At 57.0% G+C, this 18,783-nt stretch overlaps 2 protein-coding genes across 11 annotated transcripts in view; both read left to right on the top strand.

Moving 5' to 3' along the window:
- The window catches only part of SSH2 (slingshot protein phosphatase 2), a 91,884-nt gene extending 80,916 nt beyond the window's left edge, over positions 1-10,968 (top strand). For all 6 annotated transcript variants that reach the window (XM_058854503.1, XM_058854504.1, XM_058854506.1 and 3 more), the window contains 2 exons: positions 2,791-3,634; positions 4,888-10,968. In XM_058854503.1, coding sequence (XP_058710486.1) covers positions 2,791-3,634; positions 4,888-6,855 — 2,812 coding nt within the window. In that variant the 3' untranslated portion in view covers positions 6,856-10,968. The remainder of the gene's footprint in view (positions 1-2,790; positions 3,635-4,887) is intronic.
- Positions 10,969-12,450: 1,482 nt separating this feature from the next.
- On the top strand, positions 12,451-18,731 carry CORO6 (coronin 6). Of its 5 annotated transcripts, none has more exons than XM_058854527.1 (12): positions 12,451-12,682; positions 14,568-14,767; positions 15,364-15,486; positions 15,924-16,053; positions 16,135-16,316; positions 16,438-16,557; positions 16,773-16,892; positions 17,275-17,379; positions 17,470-17,615; positions 17,694-17,751; positions 17,833-18,063; positions 18,169-18,731. In XM_058854527.1, exons 2-12 carry the CDS (start codon positions 14,570-14,572, stop codon positions 18,286-18,288), a joined length of 1,533 nt encoding a protein of 510 aa, XP_058710510.1. In that variant the 5' UTR covers positions 12,451-12,682; positions 14,568-14,569; the 3' UTR covers positions 18,289-18,731. The 5 variants fall into 5 exon arrangements, with proteins under 5 accessions (XP_058710510.1, XP_058710509.1, XP_058710512.1 ...); XM_058854526.1 differs by having other exon boundaries at positions 12,452-12,682; positions 18,166-18,731; XM_058854529.1 differs by lacking the exon at positions 16,773-16,892 and having other exon boundaries at positions 12,452-12,682; positions 18,166-18,731.
- Positions 18,732-18,783: the final 52 nt, after the last annotated feature.

Here is an 18,783-nt window from a genome sequence, read left to right on the forward strand (position 1 = left end):
GACAGATCACATGGAATAGACAATTTTAAGAAATGGTGCCCTGCTGGACTGAAACCCTTTGAGACAGATCCCACACCTGCCTTCGATGCCTCATGTGACACTAAACATGCTGCTGGCACCAGTTAGTAAAGGTCAGTGCTAAACTCTGGGCCAGAGATGACCTGAGCAGTGTGATGTGCATTGAACAGACTGGGAAATTAGATCTCATTAGATTGGATGGAGAAAAAGAAGCTTTTTAGGTGTGAAAAACACACCAACAGGTTGGTGAACACCTGTAAGGAGCTCTGATGTGGGAGCAGCTGATATCTCACATCTTCAGGCCCAACCTTGCAGTTGGTTTGGGTAATCTGCCAATCTGGTAGCTTGTGACATGCCTGCAAAGACACCCTGTACAAACATTTTGGTTAAGGATTATTTTTCCCTGTCTTTTAGTAATTTATTTTTTAGAGGTGTATCTTTCCTGCTGCCACCATTTGGCATGTGGCCTCCCTTCCACTGAAGTACAGCCTTGCTCCTGACCTACTCTGCAAGTCCCTGTACAATGGCACAAGCAGGATTACTTGTAAGGCGTTAAAAAATGCAAGAGCAGTGCGTTATATCTGTGTAGGATGAAAAAGTCTGCAGTAAATGAAGCTTCACTGAAGCAAGGAATGGCCCCTCTGTGCTGCAGAAACTGTCCCTCCTCACCCACTTCCTCTCTCAGCTCCAAACTGGTTTTTTTCCTCTTTCTTTGTGTTATTTAGCTTTGCCCTCTGGCCTCTGGCTGCCTTGTTTATTGCTGCAGTATTCCAGGACAGGTAGAAAAAACAAAACCAAAAAAACAACAGATTGACACTCATGTGACTGCTCCAATTTCAGGGGGAAGGTATGTGAGGGCAGCCATGTGCTCACACTATCCAGTTACAGTTTTGTGCTGGGGTTATAGCAACTGGGATATGTTTTCAGCTGTAAAATGAAAACCCCCTGCCTGCTTTTAGTCACAACAAGAAGTGTGTTTTGCTCTTTGGGACTGTCATACTTCCTGGGGTTAGTTAAATTGTCCCCTCCCTCTGTTGATAAACACAGCAAGACTGAGCCTGACCTGTTTCTGTTATTAGTTATAGATAAGTTACAGGAAATCAGTGTTTGGGATCTCCTGTGCCTTGTGCAGCTTGTGAATCAACAGCAGTTTTATACCCAAGCCTAGAGAGCTGGTAGGAGGTGTGGAGGACTCCTGGTCCAAAGCTGGTGTGGGTAAAAGCGCACCAGGAATGTTGCCCAGGAAGGTCAAGAGGCAGCTGTGGGCTCTGGGAAGGGAAGGGGCTCCTGTTTTCTGATCCTGCACCTCATGCAGGTTGTCAGACTGAGGAAGTGTCAGATTGGGTGGCACAGCACACCTCTGCCAGTGGTGCTTGACATCTGGTTTGGTCCTCACATGTGTGCCAGTTGCTCACACAGGAGGGTAATTTTCACTTTCAAAATCAAATGTGCAGCAGAGAGCTGGATTTGAGCACTGAAGTGCCCTCAGAAAACACCAGCAGCTCCCCAGGTTGTATGACCAGGGATGTCAGATGATATTCCACACAGAGCCCAAGCAAGAACCTGCCTCAGGGACAAGCCTGTTTCTGCTGCCAGTGTCAAACCGCTCCAAAACCCATTGGAGACAGAGCGTGTGCATCCCAGGACAGTGTCCTTGGCCTCTGATCTTGACTCTCCTCTCCTGTGAAAGGCCCTGTGTCACACAAGGTTGTCACTGATTATAGGCTTGGAAATCTGAATCTGCAATGGGTTCTTTTCCTTAGCTGTTGGGTACCCACAACTGAACTGGTACGTGGTAATTAGCTCAATACCATCTGTTAATTAACTTAACGTGGCCACTGGATGTGTCTGGGAGTGCCTGCTCGTGCTAGCAAGGGACTGGAGGGGTTTTGCAAGATCTGCAGCTCCAAGGAGGTTTCTGTGGTTTCTGTGTTCCTCCTAGGGGCAATGGGTGGAAACACATCCCTGTGGCCATGGCCACTCAGCAAACCCTGGCAGCCTGGGCTAGCTCTGGCATTTCATGGCAAGAAGTTGCCTGCAGTGCTGTCTGTAAGCCCAGGTGCATGGGTTGGGGTTTTTGGCAGGTGGAGATGAGGAAGGTGATGCAATGCCACTGGCAGTTACTTGGCCTTTCAATGGCTCAGACTTTCCTAAAGGGGCTTTCCAGGAGCTGGAGGAGTTCTGAATTTCCTTCCTGTGGAAGGTGGGTGGTAATTTGGGCTGTGTGTTTACTGTTGAGGATGTCTTGTGTGGTTTTGCACACACCTGCCTCTACTCATCCCACTCTATCCCTTGGTTACAAGCACCAGTTATTGATGACTGAAGCTATTCAGAGAAGGAACTGTGAGGGAAATTGGACTTTACTCAGTGTCCACCACCTGCTTCTGTCCAGCACAAAGGGGTTCTCTCTCTTCTGGTCACTGCTCACCAGATAGCAAATGGAAAAGTGCTGGCTGAGAAAGGACCAAATTCTGCAGTCAGTTAAACATTGCATTTGTTGTGCCGACAGATCCAGCACTGCTGAGGAATAGGGAGGGGTATGTGGAGCAGAATGCAGCTATGGAATTTAGCTCCTGGAAAGTGGTTTGCTACTGGATCAACTTCTCCAGCAGCAGGTCTGGCCCTGAACTGTTCAGGTGAAGCCTCAGTTGTGGTCAGTGACTCCAGCATTTGGCAGTTTTTGTTGTAGGTTGTGTCCTCTTACAACCAGGTGGATCTGGCTGTGGTATGTAGAAATTACTCACTGTTTTCCTTTGCTCTCCTTCCCCGCAGCAAACAGAGGCACAACAAACTCTGGCGCTCACACTCGGACAGCGACCTCTCGGATCACCACGAGCCCATCTGCAAGGCTGGGCTGGAGCTGAACAAAAAGGAGATCACCACTTCAGCTGACCAGATCTCAGAGGCCAAGACCAATGACAACCAGCAGCCCATGTCTCCCATCTACTCAGCTGAGCTGGACAGAGAGCAGCAGCTCCCGGAGGATGCAAACATGATCGAGGACGTGTGTGTGAAGGAGAGAAGGATCCACTTAGAGTTTACTTGCAGGGACTTCCACGCTGAGCAGATGGAGGACAAGCTGAACCTGAACAATATCAATGGCTGTACGGCAGGGTGTTGTGTAGATTCTGTCCCCCCTGACAACTGCCGTGCTTCTGAGGCCCTAATGCAGCTCCAGCCCCCCTTGGAAATAACTGAGTTTCCTGATCTGACAGTGGATGACCTAGAAAAAGATGCCCTTAAGTCTGATATGAACGTGCACTTGGTTCCCATGGAAGAATTCACTTCATGCTTAAAAGACTTCCCCCAGTCCCCAAACCAAAATTCCCCAGGTCTTCAACAGAACCCTCAGCCCGAAGTGACAGACCTCAGCACAGACAGGATTGATTTCTTCAGCGCTTTGGAGAAATTCGTGGAGCTCTCCCAGGAGAGCCGGTCACGCACCTGCTCCCATTCCAGGCCAGAGGAGCAAGGGACTGGGAGAAATGGGGTCTCCAGGGTGCCAATGCTGGAAGTGCCACCTGCTGCAGATGGGGGTGCAGATGCTCGAAGGAACAGCCCTGGAAACTCTCCTCAGGCATCCGATGACTCTTCTGCAGATGAAGAGCAACAAAAGGTTAAAATAACTTAGTTTTTTTAGGAACTGCTGCTTGACCCTATCTGTGGGCTGTTTTTTGCTGTGGGGTGGCTGCGGATGGGATTTTCTTGCCCTGCTTTCACTGGACACAGTGTCTGGGGAGGAATTGCTAGATGCTTCTCCCTTCCTTCACTTTTAGATACTTGCCCTTTTCTGCACTTTTTCCTTAAACATCAGTTGGCTGGCATTGGCAGGGCCATGAGCTGACCTTGACCTGACTTGCTGTGCTGTTCTCATGAGAAATTATTTTTGAGTTTTGCATCAAGAGAGCAGAAAGGTGGGACTTGATCCATTAACGTACCCAGACCCTGAGCCCAGCCAGCATCCCCAACGTGCAGAGATATTTATCTGAGTTGAGAAATCCACCAAAGAATGAAGCAAAACTGGCCTATTTCCCTGGTTGGGAAGCACCAGCATTGGGGTAGTAAATTAAGGCAGGTGTAGAGCTTCCACTGCTGAAGGAAGAAATTAAGTGGTCCAGGTGATTGGGATTGGGCACATCATGGCTCACTTCTCCTGGGTAGAGAGATGGTCTTGAAAAAATTTAGTAACCTCTAAATTTAGGTACCTTTTTCTCATAATTGCTTTTCAGCCTTCAGGACTCTCATAGGGATTGATGATGTCTGGGGCCATCACTTTCTGGGAGCTTCTCTTATTTAAATTCCATCCTGCATTGCTCGAATCTTTTCCATCTCCATGTGAGGCAGTAAGGCTCTTCCAAATATAATAGACCAATGCTCTCTCCTGTGATTTGGCAGAGAGTGTCTGTGGGGATTGGGAGCCTCCCTGGCCATTTTGCTCTGGGAAACCAGAGCATTTCAGTGCTTGGTCATTCTTTTTGCTGTACTTCTGTCTGCTCCATACATGAGTGGAATTTGTCATGTTTTCAGTTCAAAATGGTACTTTCAGCAATATCAAAATTCTTTTTGTTTGTTGGACTTCTTTTAATTTAGAAAAATAAGAAAGCTACCTTTTCCTTGGAGTTTGCTGCAATTAAGATCCTTAGATCTTAGTCTAAGTGAAAATCCAGCCTGGAGTATGTTAAATTCAGTTTTAGAGACAGTAAAAAACCTCCATTAGTGATCACTGCTCTTGTTATCTCTCTCCACACACTGCCACATGCTTTTTTGTTCCTCTGGGGATGTGCACCCCCATTATCTCTAACCTGCTGCTGTTTGCTCCATGTCAGCACAGCTGATACACTTTGTAATTCTCCTGTTTGTGTGTTGCAGGAGGTCCCTGAGCTGCCTGGTGCAGGTCATCTTACGAGATCCCACTCAGAAAATGCCATTTCTGTGAAGGAAATTATCACAGAGATCGAATCAATCAACCAGGGAGCAGGACCTGCCCAGCAGAAAGAGGGTTCAGCCAACCTCAGCCAGACACCAAAGAGGAACACGGTGCATGACCTGCCAGTGGAGGTGATTTGGGCATCAGAAAAGTTGGAACAGAGTGAAGGAGCCTGTGCTGGACACCAGGAAAAGGAGAAGGACCCTCTGCCAACTGAGCAGGAAGAAGCCCCGTTTCTGCAGCTGTCTTCTGGTAAATCAGACTTGGAGGAAAGCAGCTCTGGTGGGGAGCAGCAGGAGCCTCGTGGCTCCATCAACCCTGAGCCCAAGTGGTGCCCCGGCTCGGTCCGGCGAGCCACGCTGGAGTTCGAGGAGCGCTTGAGGCAAGAGCAGGAGCACCAGCACACGGCCCCAGCCTGCACCTTACCCACCCGCAAGAACTCCAGGAACGACTCTCCTGCTGCCGAGCTCCTGCCACGGGGGAAGAGCGAGGAGCCACCCCTGGAGCTGGCTCCGGAGGGGCACAAGGCTCAGAGTCCAGGTGCTGAGGAGCTGCTGCTGCCTCCTGGGGCAGAGCAGCCTGTGGGCAGACACCTGGCTGCACCCCTCGGCCCCCCTGCCCAGGAGTCCCTGCCCGCAGAGCCCAGCCCGGGGCAGGGGGGAGCAGCACAAGAGTGCAGGACAGTGGTCTCATTTGGCGGGACGGAGGAGCCATCCCTGCCCTCCCTCCTCCCAAAGAGAATCGAAATCATCGAATACACCCTCACGGTCAGGCCTGCGGAGCAGTGCCCCGACACAAGCTGTGAGCGGGGCAGGCTGGCTGCAGCCACCCCATCTTTAGATGAAAACTTGAACCCCTCGATGTGCTTGGAGAAGGCTCCAGCAGATCCCTCGCTGCCGGAGCATGCGGTACACAAGCAGGCCGTCTTCACCGTGGGCAGCCCCAGCGAGGAAGGCAGTGAGATACCTGCTCCCCTTGGTGCTGCTTCTCCCTCTGCCCAGGTGACCTGTCCACCTTCAGCCAGCCTCGAGCGCTCTCCTCACCCCTGTGTCATTCACCTGGAAGGTGTCACTGAGCAGAGCACGGGTACGGATGATGAGCTGGTCACGCCGTGTGGCACCGAGGGAGACGCGACTCTCCCGTTCAGGGACGGTCCCAAACCTCTCTGTGGGGGCGGTGCTGGCATCTCGAGGCAGCTGAGCAGCGAGGACTTCACCAGGCAGCATGCTGAAAACACGGACCTTCTGGACATCTCGTTCCTGTGTTACAGCCTCCCTCACAGCTCCAGCAGCCTCAGCGTGGAGGAGCGCTCCAGCAGCCCCAGGCCGGTCAAGCAGCGGGCAAAGGAATTAGAGGCTCGGATCCGGCACGCGGGGCTCACCAGACCCTCCCACATGAAGCGCTCGGCATCCCTGGCCAAGCTGGACTGCCTGGACCTCTCCAAGGATGATTTACACGACAGGGAGTTGGCCTCTTCCAATGCCAACCCGGTGCTTCTCACCTGCGTTGCCCTCCGTCGAGGCTTTCGTGGGGGGAGGTTGGAGAGGGGCTCAGAGAGCGCATGTGGGAAGCATCAGCTCTCCTCCCTGGAGCCCACTAAGCATTTTGTGGAACAGCTCAGAACAGCCGAGTGCATTGCCCAGAGCAAGCCGGTGGAGAGGCCGCTGGCTCAGTACGCCAAAGAGTGCAGCTCCAGCCAGCAGAGTTTGTGTTCCAGTGCGGATCCAATGTGGACTAGCTCTGGGGAGGGCCCTCCATTGCTCCAGGTGCAGGTCCTGGACTCCTTGTCTCCATCTCAAGCTCTGGCTGTCGCCCCGCGGCAGCAGCACGGGAGAACTCACCCTCTGAGGAGGCTCAAAAAGACCAATGACAAAAAGCGGACAACCAATCCCCTCTACAACACGATGTGATCCTGGGCCCTTGGCTGTGATTTCTTACCCAGAACCTGTGGTGTTGCTTTCACGCAAGGGGGCAGGTGTAATATAAGGAACATGCACTTTATTGGTTAATTTTATATATATTGTCATTTTACTGTTCCTGGCGCATGTAGGTGTGGGTTGGTTCTTCTGTGTGTGACTCCGACTGCAGGACTGTTTGGGTTTAACTCAGATAACCTCAAATGTTCTTTTTTTATTATTGTTGTTAGTTTGTTTTAAAAGAACACCTTTATCATGAGAAAATTAATGTTGGCTTGCTTTGGCAAGATGGAGTTTTGCTTACAACCAGATCCTAGTTCCTAACTTGAAATTTCCCCATGCCTTGAAATGATTCTGGGCAGTTGGTGGGGTGAGAGCCCCTGTAAATGTGAAGGTTGTGCCAAGGTCCCTTTGTTTGGCCTTTCTTCTGTTCTGCAAACTGGAACTCCACCATGCTGGCAGATCCCTCACAAAGATGCTTCAGGACAAATGCCCTGGGCTCAGTTCAGCTGGTGCTTCCCCATAAGCACCAGGGGTAAATCTTCCCAATGGATGAGCTCTAATAACCCTGGGCAGTACCAAGACCAGCTCTCCTATCTGCCATGGGGCACAGAGAGCTCTCTGCTCTGTGCTGAAGTGGGGCAGAGCTCCTCCAGGAGCTGCCACATTCACCTCTACCCCCAAAGCCAGTGTTCTTTTAAAACAAACAGCTCATTAGGGTTTTAACCCTCCCATTACTTGAATACTGCTGTGGGCCTTCTAAGTTCATGGCCATATCATCTGTCCTCTGCCCTCTTCCTACTGCCTGCCCTCTGCCCCAAAGCTATTCTTGTGCTGCCTGAGTTTCCCTCTCCTCTCTGCCGTGCCCACGGGTGTTTCTGGTGGCTCCCAAAACTTGAGCTGTTTTTGTTACATGACATACTGCCCTTAATGCAAAGCTTTCTTCTCTCTGCTGTCACTCCTAACTCCAGACCCAGAGGGAAAATCTTTTCTGGAAGTTTTTTTCTTTTTTTCTTTTCTTTTTTTTTCTTTTTTTTTTTTTCTTTTTTTTTTTTTTTTTGCCTAAATTGTATATATGATATTTATATGAATTTCTTTTTCTTTTCTATGGTTTAAAAAAAAAAAAAAAATAAGGGCAAGACTTTATTCTGTAAACTGGAAAACAAACCCACCTGACTCAAACTCAGTGCTGTTCTTTGTGATCTGCACAGACATGGGAGTGGATTTGACATTATAAGCTGTCTTCTCTTTCCAAAAGTGAGCCTCAATGCCAAATGTGTCCCTTCTCCTCCAGTCCTGCGTGAACCCCTGTTATCCCACTGTGGAGGGGCACTGTGTGTGTGCCCGTCTCCTTCCTGCTTGAAGCTGGGTTCCAGGAGTGCCAGTTGGATGTGGAAACCCTTTGGCTGCTCTGAGCCATTCTGTAGGTTCTTGCTTCCCTGGAGAAACTCTGTGTGAAGGTTCTGCTCCAAATTTCAGCAAATTATTTTGTGGTTTCTGAGCAGTTTGGTTAAATCAGAGCTCCTCGTTTCTATCTGGGTGCATCAACAAGTTGTCCCTGTGCTGTAGGAGCAGAGGGAAAGGCCAAGGGGAGCTCTGGGTCCTGTCCACAGTCCCGTGGCAGGTCCTGTCTGAGCTGGTTTTTGGCTGGGGCCCAGACCTGCCCTCTGGGGAGGAGAAAAGCAAAGAGAAGATGCAGAATGGCTCAGGCTGCTGAAACCCAGCATGGAGGGAGCAGCAGCCAAGCACATACCTAGAAAGCAACCTTAAAGCTTCAGACGCTTGCAGGCTCAGATGGGACAAACCCTCTTGAGCTGGAGAGGAGCACACAGCAGTGGAGTGCTCTGGAGTATTGGGAAGCAGCATGTGCCTGCCCTGGGGAAGGTGTGTGGGGCATCCTCAGCCCACAGATGGTTGGCAAAGTTGGCAAGGTAATGCCACCTTCCTGCCCTCTCTGTAGCTCCCAGGGGTCTTTCTGTGCTGCCTTGCAGCCTGGGCAAGGTCTGTGAGTCAGCCACGAGCACTTTCCCTCCCTTTCCTGAACTCTACCCGTGCTGGAGCACAGCCCTGTCCTGGGTCAAACAGCTTGTCATCCCAGGCCATTTCAGTCACTAGAAGTCACCCAAGCCCCCTGGCCCAGGAGGCCAGATCCTTCTTTGGGACACTGAAAAACATGTGGCTTCTAGCCTTCTCCAGCTGGCTCCGGAGCCAGGCAGACGCTGTGGAAAGGCCAAGTGGCTCATGTCATCTGGAGAAGGACAGGTTCAGTCCTTGCCTCCCCTACAAACTTCACCAGGCCCTACTGCCCACTGTTCTGACTCCAAGGACATGCCTGCCTGTGCCTCCACGGGTGGAAGGGACTGGTTGCCATCAGCTTGCCTTGCGTTGGAACGTGCATGCTTGGCTGGCAGCATGTCCTGGTGACAAGGATCTGCTGGGCAGGGAAAAGCCCTGTGTAGAATTTTTTCACTTGAGAAGGCAAGAGGAGGAGGAAAAGATCAGGTTTCTTTGCCCAGCTTGATCTCAGGAGAAATGCCCTCTGGGAAGGGTTTTCAATGCAGACAAGAAATGCTGCTTTCTTCCAATACTCAGCTGCTCTCCGGGTGCTTCAGTTGGGCAGAACAGCAGAGGGGCAGAGGCCCCTGCAGGGAGGTGTTTTGCTGTCCCCTTGTCCTTGGCTCTGGCCCAGCACAACTGGTTTTTCTCTGAGAAGGCTGTGGGCAGGCAGAGGGAGTCAGGAAAGGTGGTTCTCTTACAGAGTGATGAAGGCCTTGGAGGTCTGGAGGCTCTGAGCGGGATGGCAGGACAGGGACAGACTGGAGGGATATGGACCTCCTTTCCCAGTGTCTGGGCAATGAAGCCACCAAGCCCCTGGCATCAGAGGTCTCTGCTGGGGACGATTGTCCCTTCTCCATGCTGGTGGCTCGTGGGAGGGTTCCTGTAGCCACCCCACAAGAGCTTCTTGTGACCCACTGAGCACCATAGGGAGCAGCAGCACCTTCAGGGTGCTCAGCAGCTGACAAGCCTCACGGTAGAGGGGGGTTGGGAGACACGTGTTGTTTTAAGGGCATTTTTGTACAAAGCAACTGTTCTTTGGTCTCTGGTGAAGCCTCTCGGAGGACGCTTTATTGTTTACATTGACTCCTGTACAATATCCCAGCCATCGCTGCCCCGTCCCGGCCGTACTGTAACATGTGAGCCTTGCACAAACGGACTGTGTGTGTGAATCTGGTTCTACACTGCATTCTGTTGCACTCGGTGGTGTGTGTGAATGGTGTGTGTGTGTGTGAGTATGTGTCTGGTCTGCTTGAGAAGTTGTGACTTGTACAAATCTCTCCCCTCTCGGCCCTTTCCTGGGGGCACGGTCCCAGCAGGTGGCAGGAAGTGACACTGCTTCTGGGTCACTTGGATGTTTAAACGGAGCAGGGATTAGCTCCGTGTCCCTCTGCCAGCAAAGGGTGGAAGGGATCCTGCCCCAGCTCCGGCTGCTCTGGGGACATCCTGGGAGGAGCGAGCTGGGAATCCGTGGCCACAGGGGCACTGCACCTGCCGGGGGCTCCAGGATCCTCTCTGGCAGGAGGAAGCCATACCGACCGCAGGGCCCTGCTCCCCGCACGGTGCATCCTGCCTTAATCCAGTCCTGGCTCCACACAAACCCCCCACTTCTCCCCAAGGGGGGCTCTGAGCCCTTGGTGTGGGGCAGGTGCTGGCCTGGCGCAGGAGGGTCCGGGCTGGTGCAGGGCTCAGTGCCTGTCAGGCAGTGCTGCCAGAGGTGCTAACAGCCCACCCGCGCTGCAGACTTCTCTGTTGGCACGAGAGAAGGTGCCAGTGCCTTTTATTTTCCTTTATGGAGATGTGACGTCCGTGTGCTGGTTTATAGGGATTGTCCATTGCTGAGCAGCTGGCGGTGGGGTTGTGAATCAGGGAGGGGAGCACTTCTGTCCGACCCTCCTGGATCTTCCTTGGTGGCTGGGATCATCCCCGTTCCCCTTAAAGACTTTATGACCGATGTGCTCAACTGTTTTTAAATGTGAACTTGTGCACTGATGTGCAGATTCAATGGTCTTGTTACTGAATTAATAAAAGTTTTATTTTGAAGATGACAAAGGTGTGTGGCTTCCTGTTTGGGATCAGGGCTGGGTGAGAGGGAGTGATCTGTGCTGCTCTCAGAACATGGTGTGGCAGTGGGGATCTGGAAAGCCAGATCAGGGTTGTTCTCTCTGATGGATGGCCCCATCCTGTTCCTATTCCTATTCCAAGCGATGGGGCAGTGCTTCCGAGCAAGAGGTACTTCCAGATCATTGTCTGCAGTTGCAGGGAAGATTCCTGAGGTTATGTATTTAAAACTGTCAGGAGGTGCACTGTAGGTGCCCTCCTTGCACTGCTGCAGACACCAGAGCTGTGAGGAGGGTCCTGGGTTTAAGCTCCGGGGGGATGTGAGGTTTTAGCTGGACACTGGACAATCTTTCAGGTTTTGGTTTTGCTCCATTTAGGCAATAAAGGCGGTGCATGGGTCTCTGTGGCCTTGCTATAAGCGAGGGACTTGTGGAGAAAGCCAAACTCCCTGGGCTGGGCTCAGCCTCACCATCCATGGCAGGAGCTTCCCACCACAACTGAGAGGGCACCAGGATGTGGGGCCAGGGAGGCAGGGCTGTCACTCTGGGTCTGGCAGTGTGTCTGGCTTTCCCCATCCCTTCCCACTCCCCACCAGCACCAGCTGGGAAAAGGCTTCCCAGGGTCTTTTCTTCACTTGCTGGGGATGTGACTTGGAGTTAAGGACACAGGACACGGCACTTGCTCCATCCCCAAATACGGAGTGAGCCAGGGCTGTGGTGGGACAGGGCAAGCAAGGGATGCCTCTGCAGCCCCCTCCCTCTCTGCCACCTCTTTGGCTGGGCAAACAAGAATGTCACCTCTTCCCTGCCTTTTTGCCAGCTGCCCCCTCCTGCCTGCTCAGCCAATGCTCGTCCAGCTCCACACGGTGCCCTTGTAGGGTCCAGGGCTTTGCTGCCTTTCCAGGAACCACCGCTCCTCTCCCTCTGGTCCCCGAGCCCTACAATCCCTTAATCCCCTTGGGCCAGGGCATCCCTGCAGGGCTGGGCTTCACTAAATCCCAGATTTGATTTCTGGATGTGCCTGTAACCATCCTGTTGGGCTGGGGCTGAGGTGGGCTTGCAGACCCCTTTTTCCTGGGAGAGGGTGGGGACCCCGTGGGATGCTGTGAGTGTTGGGAGCCCCAGGAGCAGCCCATGGCCATGGTCCGTGGGGGGACCCATCACAGGGTCACAGCCCTGTGCAGAAGTGACCCCTACGGTGATGCCCCGTCCCTTGATTTCTCCCAATACTTCAGAAAGGCTCAGGGGGCTTTTCCTGCCCCTCATCTCCCAGCCCGACCGGTTCCCACGCACGGCGCCTGGGGACCGCGGGCACCCTTGGGACTCCCCCGCTTTTGGGTGGGAGCGGGGGGGCGGCCGTGCCGGGGCTGCCCCCGACCCCGCGGGCAGAGCAGGGGCCGGGCAGGGTGCGGGGGCAGGCGGGGCCGGCCCGGGCCCCCCCTCCCCTCCCCTCCGGTGCCCGCCGCGGGGGGGCCGTGCCGGCCCCGGCGCCCGGCTCGGCTCAGCTGTTCTCTGCGGCAGCGGCACCGCGCGGGGCCGAGCCCAGCCCAGCCCAGCCGAGCGGGGCCGGGCGGAGCGGAGCCGAGCGGGGCCGGGCCGGGGGGAGCGGAGCGGGGCTGAGCGCGGCCGGAGCGGGCGGAGCGGAGCCGAGCGGGGCGCAGCGCGGAGCCGGGCGCGCCCGGGCGCGGAGGAGCCGCCGAGCGCAGGTGGGAGCCGGGCGTGGGGCGGGGGCGGCGGGAGCGCGGTGGGGAGGGACGGGGGGACGCGGGGAGCGGGGCTGAGCCCCCCGGGCCCCGGCCCCTCGCCGCCCGCCGGCGGAGATGGCTATATTTGGACAGTGACCTCTGGTCGTTCCCAAGCAGTCGCTGCGGATTCAATTGTGGCAACGTAATGGCACGGCCGGGGAGCGGGGCTGTCCTGCCTGTATCCTGCCTGTACCCTGCCCTTACCCCGCCCGTACCCCACCTGCACCCCACCTCTTTGCCAGCACCCCATCCTACCCCACTTGCGCCCTGCCTGCACCCCACCCAGCTCTCGTGCCTGCACCCCACACCTGCACCCTTTTCAGCCCTGCCTGCACCTTGCCAGCGCCCCACCTGCTCCTACCCACCCCTCCTGCACCCTACACGTTGCCTGCACCCTGCTCAACTCTGCCTGCACCACATCTGCACCCCACCCCGTGCCTGCATCCTGCCCAAGCAGGCCGTCCCTTCCTTCCCCGCATGCTGACACCCCAGACTCCGCTCCCGCCGGCAATGCTTGAGGTGCTGGGAGAGCGTCCCCACGGAGCCTGCTCGCTCTGCCCCGGGGCTGGGGACACTGAGGGGGTGACACCAGCAGTGCCGTCGTCCAGCCCCTCTTGGTAGCCGGGCTCTGGCCCCTTGGACCCAGCTCCAAGCCGTTCAGCCAAACCAGAGATGATGCTGGAGTGCTGTGAGGACTCCGAGGACGCTCTGGGACTGGGCGAATGTGGTTTGGCAGGGCGCTGCATGTGCCCTATACAAAATCCACCGGCTGGGACGTGGAGGAGCAGATCTGCTCCTACTTCTGCCCACACCGGCTCTGTGGGCTGGGGACAGGGGTGCCTGGCCATGTCTTGGTAGCTGGATGTGGCTCCTGACAATGGCTGTGTATCCAGAAGAGCACCGGGGATTCCCCAGGGTAGCCAGTGGCTCATGGGTGCTGCAGAGCCCCAGCTCCAAGGGTTTTGTGGTCCTGAGTGTCTCAGTCTCCCCGTGGGGCAGGTCCCAGGAGCAGCACAGGCTGGGGGGAGAGATGGGTGACAGCATCATACCCACCTGTGGCTGAGGGCTGGAGACACCATGGTGGGGGGCTCCTGACACCCCAATGTGCCTGTGGGGCTGTGTCTGTGAGCCAGGTCCAGCCCTTGCCCAGGTGGGGGTGCAGAGTGGGTAGCAGGGATCCGTGGCACAGGACAGGGATCCATGGAGGGAGGCGTGAGCCGCCAGCAGGCAACTCCGGAGGCAGAGCCCTCCTCCCAGGTGCTGGGTCAAGCCAGGCAACCTCAGGCCATTGATGCAGGATGGGATACAAGGGGACAATCTGTGACCAGGTGCAGTTTTATGTCCACCCCAAAGTCCCCTCTGCCCTGCTACTCCACTGCAGCAGCTCATGTGCCACCCCCAGTGCCAGCCACGGGGCACAGCACAGCAGTGGGACATGGCACATCTGTGGGGTATTGCACATCTGTGGGGTATTGCACATCTGTGGGGTATTGCACATCTGTGGGGTATTGCACATCTGTGGGACATGGCACAGCCATAGGGCATAGCACAGCTGTACGTTATGGCATGGCCATGCCCCTGCCCAGTGTCAAGTGGCTCTGGCCACCAGCTCAGAGTCCCCAGCACCTGCAGCACCCCCACATCCCCACACAGGGGATGCCCCAGCTCCCTCATGTGGGGTCAGGACCACATCTCATATCCTCACCCTCCATGGCACCTCAGTGTTCCCAGGGGTCCTGCTGTGCCCAGAGTAGGAGGAATATCTCAGAGCACAAGGCCTGAGGGGATCAAAACCCCTCCAAGCGGTGCCAGGGTGGGAGGTGGTGGCCTGACCCTGTCCCCACAGCCATGAGCCGCCGTGTGGTGCGCCAGAGCAAGTTCCGGCACGTGTTTGGGCAGCCGGTGAAGGCAGACCAGATGTACGAGGACATCCGTGTCTCCAAGGTGACATGTGACAGCTCCTTCTGCGCTGTCAACCCCAAGTTTGTGGCCATCATTGTGGAGTCCGGTGGTGGTGGGGCCTTCATTGTCCTGCCTCTTGCTAAGGTGAGTGGGGAGAATGCTGGGCCACGCCACTGAGATGTGCTGGGGGGAACATGCTGATGGGTTTTGCTTTTGGGGAGCTGCTGTGGCCCCAGAGCCCCCAGCTTTGCCCCAACCTCTTCTCATGTGGGGACTCAGGGCAGGAACAACCTGGGTGATCATTGGCACCTGCCAAGGGTGACATCCCTGGGGCAACCAAGGTGATCTGGGAAACCCCCAGCTGCCTTCTCCCCAGCCCCAATTCCCTGGGTCAGAGCATGCCCAGGGAGCAGCACCCAGTGGAGTCTCTGCCAACCCTGGCACTGAGACTGGGAGAGAGTCCCCAACCCCTCCTTGCCATCAGAACAGACACAAAACAGCCTCTCATGGGTCACATTGTTCCCCTTTGTGCCCCTATAAGGCCCTGTTCTGGGTGAGCCCCATTTGACCTGTGTGCCTCAGTTTCCCCCTTCAAGGCAGGTGCAAACCTCTGGCCACTGCTGAAATCCCCTGTGTGTCCCTATTTGTGTCACAACCCCATGTGATGGCCAGGCTGGGCTTTGGGGAGCTCCTGGCAGGGTCTCCCCTAAAGGACTCATCCCAGCCCCTCACCATTGCAGACAGGACGGGTGGACAAGAACCACCCGCTGGTGACAGGACACACGGCGCCCGTGCTGGACATCGACTGGTGTCCCCACAATGACAACGTCATCGCCAGCGCCTCGGAGGACACCACCGTCATGGTGAGGGGCTGGACCCTGTGTGGGGAGGGGGTGGCAGGCACTGGGGGAGCAATGCAGAGCATCCCCCCCCTCGCCGCCTGTGAAGTGTCATTGGCCTATTTTTAGCGCCGGTGCCATGCGTTCACGCTGGCGGCGGCTGCTCGCTCCATGATGCAGCACTTTGTGCTAAATATACCCTCCCTGGCGACTCAGCACGCAGGAATAGCTGGGGGGGGCTGGGGGACGCACCCCAGCTGTGCCCCCCCTCCCTGTGCCCACCAGCACCCCGTGTGCTGGGGATGCACCCCAGGATGGAGGCGCTTCTGGTGTCTCCTTGCCACCCTCCCCGCAGGCTGAGCCGGGATTAATGATGAGGTTAATTGGCTCTGAGGCCCTCATCCTCTTAGTGCTCACACACGGGGTGATCCCCAATGCCCAGCTCTCTGTCCTCCCCCCAGGTGTGGCAGATCCCTGACTATGTCCCCGTGCGCAACATCACGGAGCCTGTGGTGACACTGGAGGGACACTCCAAGCGGGTGAGCATCATCTCCTGGCACCCCACCGCCCGCAACGTCCTGCTCAGCGCAGGTAAGGGGGTCCCGGGTCACCCTCCCCGGGGTCACGGGAGATCCATGGGGTGACAGCATCTGCCCCCTCGGTCCTCTGCAGGCTGTGACAACCTGGTGATCCTCTGGAATGTGGGGACTGGGGAGATGCTGCTGGCTCTGGATGACATGCACACTGACCTCATCTACAACGTGGGCTGGAACCGCAACGGCAGCCTCCTCGTCACCACCTGCAAGGACAAGAAGGTCCGTGTCATCGACCCCCGCAAGCAGCAGATCATAGCGGTGAGTGTCCCTGCTTGTGTCCCCCCTCATCCCACCGCGGGGTCCCCCCCAGTGCCTGCCTGACCCTACTAACCCCGCTCCGCGCGTCTCTGTTTGATTTAACCCGCTAACGCCGGCGCAGGAGAAAACCAAACCGCACGACGGCACCCGCCCCATCCGTGCCATCTTCGTGGCCGATGGCAAGATCTTCACCACGGGCTTCAGCAGGATGAGCGAGCGGCAGCTGGGCCTCTGGGACCTGGTATGAGACGGCGGCTCCAGCCCGGCCAGCGCAAATCCCACAGATCTCAGCCCTCCAGGGAACGCTCTGGGTGCCGGGGAGGCTCTCTGGCACCGCGTGCGCTCAGGCAGCGCCACGGAACAGGACTCAGCGGCTGTTTTGGGGGACAGATCCGGACCCCCTCCGTTTTCCCCCCCTTCCCGTGTCCCGTGCTGACTGTCTCCCCCTCCCCCCAGGAGAGGTTTGCCCCCCACGAAGGGCTGAGGCCTGTGCGGGCCATCTTCACACGGGAAGGACACATCTTTACCACGGGCTTTACCAGAATGAGCCAGCGGGAGCTGGGCTTGTGGGACCCGGTAACGAGGCCGCATGGAGTGCTGCCCTGGGAACTTGGCCCCCCAGACCCCCTGCCAACCCCCCTGCCCCCGGATGGCATGTCTGCTGCATCCCCCTCCCAAAAGATGCCAAGTTCCTGAGTGTGCCGTGCTGTGCTGGGGAGGGGGCTGGGAAGCAGAGGGTGCTGGGGAAGGGGGGTACAGCCGAGCTGGGGGTACCCAGCCATACAGGTGGGGCAGGGAGCTGGGGGGGGGCATGCCAGGCTGCCTGCCTGGGGGGTTGTGTACCCCAGAGGGGACGAGCCCTGTTCCCCAGTGTGCCGTGGCTAATGTGTGTGACTAACCAGGGTGGGGGTTTTGGGGTCACTGCTCACACCCCTCCACCACTGCTCCGGCCCCACAGAACAACTTTGAGGAGCCCATTGCTCTGCAAGAGATGGACACAAGCAATGGGGTCCTGCTGCCCTTCTATGATGCCGATTCCAGCATTGTCTACCTCTGCGGGAAGGTAACCCCTCCCTCCCTGGGGTGCATCCCCCCTGCCACCCTGTCCCTGAGGGTGCCAGGGCTGGCTGACACCTGTCCCCCACCCCCGCAGGGTGACAGCAGCATCCGCTATTTCGAGATCACGGATGAGGCGCCCTATGTGCACTACCTGAACACCTACAGCAGCAAGGAGCCCCAGCGGGGCATGGGCTTCATGCCCAAGCGTGGGCTGGATGTCAGCAAGTGTGAGATCGCCAGGTGAGAGCCAAGGGGGCTGGGGGGAGCCCCAGGGGTCAGGGGGGCCAGCTGGGCCCTGACTGCCTGCGCCCCACGCAGATTCTTCAAGCTGCACGAGCGCAAGTGTGAGCCCATCGTCATGACGGTGCCACGCAAGGTGAGCCTGGGGGGATCCCAGGGGAGGTGGGGGCCTGGGGGGAGACACCCCACATCTCACCATGGCCTCTCCCTCCTGCAGTCAGACCTCTTCCAGGATGACCTGTACCCCGACACGCCAGGCCCCGAGCCAGCCCTGGAGGCAGATGAGTGGCTGTCAGGGAAGGACGCAGAGCCCATCCTCATCTCGCTGCGGGATGGGTACGTCCCCATCAAGAACCGGGAGCTGAAGGTGGTCAAGAAGAACATCCTGGACAGCAAACCCCCGCCAGGCCCCCGACGCAGCCACTCCACTTGCGACTCTGACTTCTCTGTGAGTGTCCGGGGGACAGGGAGGAGGCGGCAGGGCTGGCCCCCTGCTCTGGGGAGGGGTGGGCCAGACTCATCGGTGACCCTGTGTCCCCATTCCCTGCAGCAGCCAGCCTTGGAGGAGGTGCTGGAGGAGATCCGTGCCCTCAAGGAGACGGTCCAAGCGCAGGAGAAGCGCATCTCCGACCTGGAGAACAAACTCTGCCAGTTCACCAACGGCACGGACTAGCTCGGTGGCCACGGCCACCACCACGGGCAGGGCCAGGACTGCCCCGGCCTCCCGGGGATTAAAGCCGAGTCCCCACCTTGGGCAGGAGCCCGGAGCCGTGTCCTTTCCCCAGGAGCCGAGGGGGCAGGGAGGGGTCGGACCCTGACCCCGCCTGTGCTGGCATCAGTCGCATCCTGCTCCCGCAGCAGCCGAGGGGGTCCTGCTTCAGTGCCCGCAGGCTGGGGCTGCCGAGCATCCCTCCGCAGGGACCCGCACGCTGAGCACCAGCATCCTCCCAGGACAGGGAGCTGCCGGCCCCCCCCGGCCAGGATGCGCTTGTGTACGGTGCTACACCCCCACTCCATCACCCCCTCACCTCCCCCTGCCCCATCGGCCCCTCGGCGGGCGCTCCCACCCGGCTCTTTGCTCCTGGACCCCTTTAATAAAGGGCTCAGCCACCCTTGGCTGCGTGGCAGGTACCGGGGACGAGGGACCACCGTGCCAGGGGTGCTGCCT

The sequence above is a fragment of the Poecile atricapillus genome, chromosome 21 (genome assembly GCF_030490865.1).
Source record: "Poecile atricapillus isolate bPoeAtr1 chromosome 21, bPoeAtr1.hap1, whole genome shotgun sequence".
In the NCBI taxonomy this organism is placed as follows: domain Eukaryota; kingdom Metazoa; phylum Chordata; class Aves; order Passeriformes; family Paridae; genus Poecile; species Poecile atricapillus.